Source organism: Callorhinchus milii, unplaced genomic scaffold (assembly GCF_018977255.1).
Source record: "Callorhinchus milii isolate IMCB2004 unplaced genomic scaffold, IMCB_Cmil_1.0 Scaffold27, whole genome shotgun sequence".
Lineage (NCBI taxonomy): Eukaryota > Metazoa > Chordata > Chondrichthyes > Chimaeriformes > Callorhinchidae > Callorhinchus > Callorhinchus milii.
In genome coordinates this window covers 4,356,504-4,365,719 of record NW_024704768.1, presented here as the reverse complement: position 1 = coordinate 4,365,719, position 9,216 = coordinate 4,356,504, and the positions used below count along the sequence as shown (strand labels likewise).

The 9,216-nt window shown below is 51.4% G+C and overlaps 1 protein-coding gene across 1 annotated transcript; it reads left to right on the top strand.

Moving 5' to 3' along the window:
• The first annotated feature begins 15 nt into the window (after window positions 1-15).
• Window positions 16-7,457, top strand: endou (endonuclease, polyU-specific). Its single transcript, XM_042344391.1, has 10 exons — window positions 16-401; window positions 1,129-1,158; window positions 1,575-1,822; window positions 3,158-3,277; window positions 3,551-3,701; window positions 4,271-4,473; window positions 5,231-5,344; window positions 5,944-6,050; window positions 6,752-6,894; window positions 7,273-7,457. The coding sequence occupies exons 3-10, from the start codon at window positions 1,759-1,761 to the stop codon at window positions 7,385-7,387; spliced, it is 1,017 nt and encodes a 338-aa protein (XP_042200325.1). The 5' UTR covers window positions 16-401; window positions 1,129-1,158; window positions 1,575-1,758; the 3' UTR covers window positions 7,388-7,457.
• Window positions 7,458-9,216: the final 1,759 nt, after the last annotated feature.

Sequence of the window (9,216 nt, the reverse complement as noted above, 5' to 3'; positions counted from 1 at the left end):
CCCCGTCTCTCTCTCTCTCTCTCTCTCTCTGGCTGGGAACCAACCCGGAAATCGCGAGGCTCGACGGAAACTGCCAACCCACTTCCTGTGGGTCGGGGCTGGTTGGAGCAGTTTAGAGACTGACTCACAATCAACGGTCGCCCGCCAACGTTTCTGAGAACTTGGCGTCGGTGTGTCTCTCTCTCTCGCTCTCGCTCGCTCTCGCTCGCTGATCGAGCCCAAGAACGCGTTTAAACCACAGGAAACGCGTCAAAGACGTCAGTCCCGCGCGCGCTCTCTCTCTCTCTCTCACTATCTCTCTCTCCGTGCGATCACCAGCGGTGAGATTGGGCTCCACTCAATGTTTCCACTTGTTACCGGAGTTGGGAGTCAATAGGATCCTGTTTTGTCTCCTTTTGTGGGTGTGTATGCGTTCGCGTGTGTGTTTGCGTGTGTGTGTGTGTTTGTGTGTTTGTGTGTGTGTGTGTTTGTGTGTGTGTGTGTGTGTTTCTGTATGTGTTTGTGTGTGCGTTACCAACTCCCACCTTATTGCTGCCGTAAAGACTTGCCACCGAAATATCAACCAGAAACACGGTCACCAGCACAGAATTATTACAGGATAATAATTACAGAATAATAATAACAATAATAACAACAACAACAACAATAATAATCTTTGCCTCTGTCACGTCAGGCGAATATCTCAAAGCGCTTCACAGGAAATATCGTACGGCGATCAGAACAATCCTTCCGTTTGACACGAGGCTTTTTATCGAAGGATCATAGAATCTTACAGCACAGAAGGAGGCCATTCGGCCCATCGGGCCCTGTGCCGCTCTTCGGAAGAGCCACCAACTAGTCCCACTCACTCCCCCCCGCTCTTACCCCAACTGGTCCCTCTCACTCCCCCCCGCTCTTTCCTGCAGCCCTACACATTTATTCCCTATCCAATTCCCTTTTGTAAAGTTATCAACTCGTTGAGACGTCTCAAAGCTCTTCACAGTCAATCCACTTTACAGTATATCCTGTGAGGCGCTTTGAGGCGTCTGTAAGGCTCTATGTTACATGTGAGGATTATTCTGATGACTCTGATGGTGATTATTATTATATTACCAATCACCTGCTCCGGCTGTTTTCTTTTCTTCACAGGAATCCTGCAATTGGCCTTCAACCTCAGAGGTGGGACATTCTCAAGGTCCAACTTAGACCTCGTGTTTGACAGATTACACGTCCATTGACGTGAAACAGTGCGGGGAGGGAGTGTGTGGGGGTGGGGGGGTGGGGGGAGGTGGGGGGAGGTGGGGGAGGGGGGGAGGTTGGTGCAAAGGGGGTTTGGAAAAATATTTTTCCATCAAAAACAACATCCGCGGCCAAAAAACTGATAAACCCCCCCAGCGTGTGAAATCAGTTTTGCCCCCCCCCCACCCCCAAAAATACACAGTCACTACACTTGACGGTACATTCTGCGAAAGTCTTTGAGACGTCTCAACGACGCGATGAGAGGCAATAACCCTCAAGTGCAAGTCGTACTATGATTAATCGTTAATTATTATTAATCATTGATTATTAATTATGATTATTACGATGGTTATCAGCTTCCTCCTGGGATACTTTCCTGATGTTCGCACAAACCACCGCGTTAGAGGGCAACGATCCCACAAACTGCTGACCTGCTGATTGGCTCGCGAGCCCAGTACATAGGAGAGTCTGCAGGAGGCGAGGGGGTGGGCAGTCGGTGCGGGCGGGCGGTCCTGTTGGGTGTTGAAGCACGTCACTGCAATGAAGCCGGCAGCTCTCCTCACCCTGCTCCTCTGCAGCGCGACGGCGAGGCACGTCGGTTACTGTGAGTGCGTCTCTCTCTCTCTCTCTCTCTCTCTCGGCTCGTCCTTCTCGCGCGGTAATAGCTCACCCGTTAAGCGCCCGACCCGCGCGAATCGTGCGGCCGTGACGGCAAAGGTCCTGGCGCTTGATGCAGCGTCGTGGAGACGTCTCAAAGGGCTTCGCGGGACCCGGGGCACGTACCCTAAAGTGGAGCGACTGTGCATTGCAAAGGCGACACTTGCCGCCACTGTTTTATCTGGCGGCAAGTGATCAATTATTTAGTGAATTTAAGTGAGCGATTGATGAATCGGCTGCTCATTAATTTAATTGGTTGAGACGCCTCAAAGCGCTTTATCGCGAGTCGATTCCGCTCCAATCCACTCATCAGTTATTTATTATCGGATGAATTCATCGGCGATCGCGCTGATAAATTCTTCCGGTAGCGGGGTACGCGATAAGAGTTTGTGTCGGCGTTGGTCCCCACCGCTGGCGGTTCCCAGACAATAGCTACTGTTCCGAAGGGAATTTCGGGATCGTTCCCGTTCAGTTCAGTGGTCTGCAAATCCCATTCACACCAGTTTTCTGGATGAAATGGCTCATTTATCCCTTGTGTAAGCAAGGTCACACTGTGAGGCCATCCCTCACCCCCTCCCTCCCTCCCCCTCCCCCCTCCCTCCCTCCCTCCCTCCCTCCCTCCCTCCCTCGCCTCCTCCAAAACCCGGCTCAAGACCCTCCTCTCCGACCAACCGCCCCTTCCCATGTTATCTTCCCGTGGAAGGGTGACCGAAGGGGCGGTTGGTGGAAGAGGAGGTTGAAGGGGGAAGAGAGGGGGTGAGGGGGTTGGGTGGTTGGGGGGGGCGAGGGGAGGGGGGTGAGGCGGAGGGACTGTGGGATGGAGTTCCAGAGGGTGGGGGTGAGAGAGAGAACCTGTGACGTGGCGAGATTCCTGGCGCACAACGTGAGAAATGGACATGTTTTAAGCCAAGGTCAGATCGACCCGATGACACCAACAATTGGGAACTAAAAATAAATGATTAATAATGATTCGGTCACTCAATCCACCGCTCGCACTCTCTCTCTCTCTCCTCGCACACCCGCTCGCACTCTCTCTCTCTCTCCTCGCACACCCGCGCGCACTCTCTCTCTCTCTCTCTCTCCTCGCACACCCGCTCGCACTCTCTCCTCTCGCCCACGCACACCCGCTCACGCTCTCACACTCATACTCGCTCACGCCCGCTCGCACTCTCTCGCCTCACCCCGTCACGCCCGCTCGGGCTCTCTCCTCGCGCGCACACTCACGCTCTCTCTCCTCTCACACCCGCTCACGCTCGCTCTCTCTCCTCTCGACCTCTCACAGCCGAGCTCTCGTGCGAGGGAAGATGCGGGGAATCGTACAACCCCAACGACCTTTGTCACTGCAACTCAAAGTGTAGCAGATACAACAACTGCTGTGAGGATTATACCCTGATCTGTGGGGGTGAGTGAACCCGGTGTAAGCGAAGTCACGCGTGTGTGTGCGTGTGTGTGTGTGCACGCGTGTGTGCGCTTCTTTGTTTGTGCGCGCGCGTGTCTGTGCGCGTGCGTGTCTGGGTGTCTGTACACGTGTGTGTGTGCATGTGTGTGTCTGTGTGCCAGGGTTGGGTTGGGGGCGAGGTGGGTGAGGGGGTGGGGGTGTTCCTGTTCTGCTCCGGGAGCTAATCCAGGTGCCCGACCCCAGGTGTTACTGACCCTGATCCCACTCCTCACGCAGAGCCCATCACTGATGCCGAGACCCGGAGTGTGTCTGAGAGACTCTACTTAAAGGACGTCAACAAACCCACAGCGTCTGAGCTCCAAATCAACCCCCAGCGCCTGATCGACAACTCGCAGACCGATGGCCAAGTCGATTACTCTCCAGAGAGGTCAGTGTCCTGGCCACGCAGTCCATCTCTCTACCCTCCCTCTGTCTCCCTCTGTCTGTCTGTCTGTCTGTCTGTCTGTCTGTCTGTCTACGCTCTCTGTGTCTCTATATCTCTCTCTACGTCTACCCTCTCTCTGTCTCTCTCTGTCTGTCTCTGACAGTGTCTGTCTCTCTGTCTCCGTCTTTCTCTCTCTGTTGTCTCTCTGTCTGTCTCCTTCTATCTCTACCCTCGCTCTGTCTCTCTCTGTCTGTCTATCTATCTGTTGCTCTGTCTCTGTCTGTCTACCCCCTCTCTCTCTATATCTACCCTTTCTCTGTCTCTCTCTATCTGTCTGGATGTCTCTCTGTCTCTTGACCTTCCCGCCCTTGTCTCTGTCTCTCTACCCTCTCTCTTTCTGTCTCTCCCTATTTGTCTACCGTGTGTGTGTGTCTCTCTCCCGCATCTCTCGCTCTCAACCCATCTTTCTCCCCCACCTCTTTCTCCCCCATCTCTCTCTCTCTCTCTCTCTCGACAACCTCCCAACATGAAAGGCGCTGTGTAATATACACCTCTCTCCGTCTCCCTTCCAGGTTTTATTCCTACGTGAATGAGGAAGTTCTCTTCTCCAGACCCACGTACGCTGCCTTCATCTCTCTGCTCAACAATTACCAGTGGATGACTGGCGAGGACGAGGAATTCACCCCGGAGCAGATAATGGAACAAGACAACTTCCTGACAGCCATCATGGAGACACCCATCATGGAGGAACTGTACAGCTTCCTGCACTCCAAGAGTAAGCGTCTGCGCTGGGAAAGCACAGGCAACGGTGTCCCTCGCACATAGTGTCATACACACACTCACACACACTCATACACACACACACACACACACACAAATACACACACACACACACACACACACTCATACATACATACACACACACACTCATACATACACACACTAATACACACACACACACACTCATACATACATACACACACTAATACACACACACACTAATACACACACACACACTCATACATACATACACACACACGAATACATACACATGCACACTCACACACTAATACATACACACACGAATACATACACATACTCGCACACACACTCATACACACACACACTAATATACACACACAAATACACACACACACACTCATACATTCACACACACTAACACATACACATACACACGCGCGCACACACACACACTCACACACTAATACATACACTCTCATCAACACACGCACAGTGTTACAAACACACACAGTGTCACACACATACCTATCAATCCTCCTGGAGTCCCGTAGCTCAGGGGTTAGACCCCTCGTCTCGCGAGCGAGAGGACCCGGGTTCGATACCCGGGCGGGTCAGGTCGGGGCGAAACCTTAGGTAAGTTTCCTTACTCCCTCCCACACACCGACACAGACACACACAGACCTCTGTTTACCAGCAGTCAGTAGGAACTCGGTCGTTAATCGCTCGGCGGATCGCTTTTCCTGTTGTTATGCCGTGTTTCTGCCACTCAGAGAAGTACAAGACTGTGGAGGAGTTTAAAGAGGACCTTAAGAAGATGTGGTTTGGACTGTACTCTCGAGCCTATGGCGCCCAAGATTCCAGCGGCTTTGAGCACATATTCCTGGGTAATTCACGACTTCAACACAGTAATAATAACGATAATAACCCTTATAATCCCCTTGGGATACCCTCTCCCCCTGCCCACAACACACACACACACACAGCACTCCATCACCTGCCAATATTAATAAGGAATAATAATAATCCTCACATTTGACCCGGCGCCTTATTATGTCTTCGAGACGTCTCAAAGCGCTTCACGGGATACGCTGCAAAGTGCAGTGACTGTATATTTTGTGGGCAGCCAATTGCGCACAGCGACGTCCCCACAAACAGCCGTGGGTTGAAGTGGCCGATTTATTATTATTATTCATTATTATAAAATAACAGCCAAACGCAAACACCCGACACTCCACCGTCTGACAGCAACAGTGACGTTAACGGTATAATAATAATCCTGGCATTGGATACGGCGCCTTATCAGGTCATCGAGAGCGTCTCAAAGCGCTTCACAGGATACACCGTAAAGTGTAGTGACCGTATTGTAGGGTTAGCGGGAGTTGAGTGGAATGACTCCTTGACCCCAGGGACAAGTCTCTCTCTCTCTCTCTCTCTCTCTCTCCCGTTCCTCTGCCCCTAATACCACACGTTCCTTTGGCCACAGGTGAGGTGAAAAAAGGGATCGTGAGTGGATTCCACAACTGGATCCAGTTCTACCTGGCGGAGAAGCGAGGAGAGCTCAACTATTACAGCCACAACTTCAACAATCCCGTGAGGAAAAACCACCGCCACCACAACAACGACGACACAGGGCACTTCACGGGGGGGGTGGGGGGGGGGGGGGCAGTGTCTCGGACCGTTTAACGGTGGCGGAGCCCGGGTGAGGGAGGGAGGGAGGGAGTCAATGAACTCGGGTTCTCTCGCTTGCGAGGCGCCAGGTCGAACCTTTTTTTTTCCAGCTCCCTCCTTCAAACGAGTCACACACAAAAAAAGAAACCCAAACAGCCCCCAATAGAAAGTCGTTAACTCAATCCCCTCCGCTCCACCTCCGCACTTTCAGCCATTACGCCCCGAAGCTTTTGAACTCTCTCCCCCAACCCCTCCGCTAATTATCCCCCCCCCCCCCCCACCCAACCACCGCCACTGTCACAGCAGCCTGGCCGGGCATCGTTGGCAGAGAGATCTCTGCGACCACATCTGTGCCACTGCCCCATCCCTGGCACATCTGACAGCCAGCAGCGCTTCAAAGCCACATCTTTGGCCAGAAAAGTTAATAGATGCAGGAGTTCTCCTGCGGCTCAGGGGTTAGAGCCCCCCTCGGCCTCGCAAGCCAGAGGACCCGGGTCCGATTCCCGGGCGGGAGAGGTCAGGGCGAAATGTTGGGCAAGTTTTCTTCCTCCACACACACACGCACACGCACACGCGCGCGCGGACGCGCAAAATTCTCACTCAATCCACGGCTGTTCCCTCAGATGACCGGTTATCCGGATATCCTCGGGATGCAGTTTGACTGGAACGGTTACTTCAAGGAAGTTGGTTCTGAATTCGTCGGCTCCAGCCCAGAGTTTGACTTTGCCATTTATACTCTGTGTTTCATCGCAAAGCCGGACGGAGTGTGAGTATCAGCAACGAAGCAGCAATTGTGGAGTAATTCCTGTAGCTCAGTGGTTACCGATCGATTAGCACACGTGCGCGCCTCTGTTTATCAGCAGTAAGTAGGAACCCGGTTGTTAGTCGATTGGCGGATCGCTTTCCGGGGATAATAATCCCTCAAAACAGATCGGCTGCCGCGTTTCGCCCACAAAATATACAGTCAATTCACTTCACAGCGTATCCCGGGAAGCGCTTTGAGACCTCTCGAAGACGTGATCAGGCGCTGTATCAAACGCGAGGATTATTACTAATTACTATCAATATTATCAGCGCTAATATCATCATTGATAATATTATTATTATCGGTAACCTTTCGCGTCCTACCCCGATCTCCCTGCAGGTGTCGCGTACGTTTGGGAGGCACTGAGGTGGAAATCCAGACCTACACCTGGTCCAAGACCTCGTACGGCAACGGGAAGAAATACGTGGCTTCAGCTTATCCCAGGTCTCCCTGAGAGTGAGGCGTTCTGTATCCCAGCTATCGCCCCCCCCCCCCCAGGGAATAAATAAAAATAATTCCCTCCACCTTACCCTCTCTGCTCATCATTGCAAAACGCACAGTCGCTAACACTTTACAGCGTATCCTGTCCTGCGAAGCGCTTTGAGACGTTCTCGAAGACGTGATAAGGCGCTGTGTCAAACTCCGCGATTGTTATCAGGAGTCGGAGTTATAAATGCAAGTTAGGGCGGCGGAGCCGTAGTGTGGAGGAAAAAAGGGAAAGGTTTAGAGACACAAAGATAAAGGGGCAAATTGAGCTCCAAAGCCTTCAAATGTGTGTGTGTCTGTCTGTGTGTGTGTCTGTCTGTGTGTCTGTCTGTCTGTGTGTGTGTCTGTCTGTGTGTCTGTCTGTCTGTGTGTCTGTGTGTGTCTGTCTGTGTGTCTATCTGTGTGTGTCTGTGTCTGTCTATCTGTGTGTGTCTATGTATGTGTGTGTCTGTCTATCTGTGTGTCTATCTGTGTGTCTGTCTGCCTATCTGTGTGTCTGTGTGTGTGCGTCTGTCTGTCTGTGTGTCTGTGTGTGTGTGTCTGTCTATCTGTGTGTCTGTCTGTGTGTGTGTGTGTCTGTCTATCTATGTGTCTGTCTGTGTCTGTGTGTGTCTGTCTATCTGTGTGTCTGTCTGTGTGTGTGTGTGTCTGTCTGTCTATGTGTATGTCCGTGTGTCTGTGTTAAAAAAAACATATTCAATCATTTTAATTTACTTCGCAAAATGGGATTGCGATATCTGAGCCGTGTGGGTTTTACATCTCTGGGTTTAGGATTTCTGACGGGTCCCGGAATAAAAGGTTCCGCTCGGAAATGTGGCTCTAATCTGAGGAGATGTGCAGTGTTTCTGTCTGAAACAACTCGTTCTTCCCTCTGTACTCTCTCTCTCTCTCTAACACGATTCCTTCCTACGTTCCTCTCTTTCCCAGTTTTTGTTCTGCCTTTTCCCCTCAACACATGAGCCTCCGCTAATCGATCGGTTTATTCTGGTACACACACATATACACACTCACTCACTCACACACACACATATATACACACACACACACACACTCACTCACACGCACACATGTACGCACACTCACACATGTACACACACACACACACAAGCACACTCACATATATACACACACACACACACACTCACTCACACGCACACATGTACGCACGCTCACACATGTACACACACACACACACACAAGCACACTCACTCACACACACATATACGCACAATCACACTCACACACACGTGTACACACATACACACAAACACACTCTCACACATACACGTATATACACACATACATACACACTCACTCACGTACACACACACATACTCGCATACACACACAAACGCACACACGCGTGTGCTCCCAAGGCTGTATATAAAGTGTGTCGCCTCGTTCAGGGGACAATAATCTGCTTAAGAAAAAAAGAGTTGAAATTGTCTCTTAAAGCTTTGAAATCCTCTCCCAAGCTTCCAACACAGCGGTAATTACATGTACACAACCCACCGCCCCCCCCACCGCCTCCCACCCTCCTACCCCCCCCCCCCCCCCCCACCCACCACAGGAACATTTACCGTTACTGTCATAACAGCAGGAAAAGGCATCGTTTATATTAAATGTCATATAATAATAACAACAACAACAATAATAATCCTGGCGTTTGATCCGGCGCCTCATCAGGTCTTTGAGGCGTCTCAAAGCGCTTCCCGGGATTCGCTGTAAAGTGTAGTGACCGTGTGTTCTGTGGGCGAAACCCTGGATATCAAATACACAAAGTCACTACACTTTACG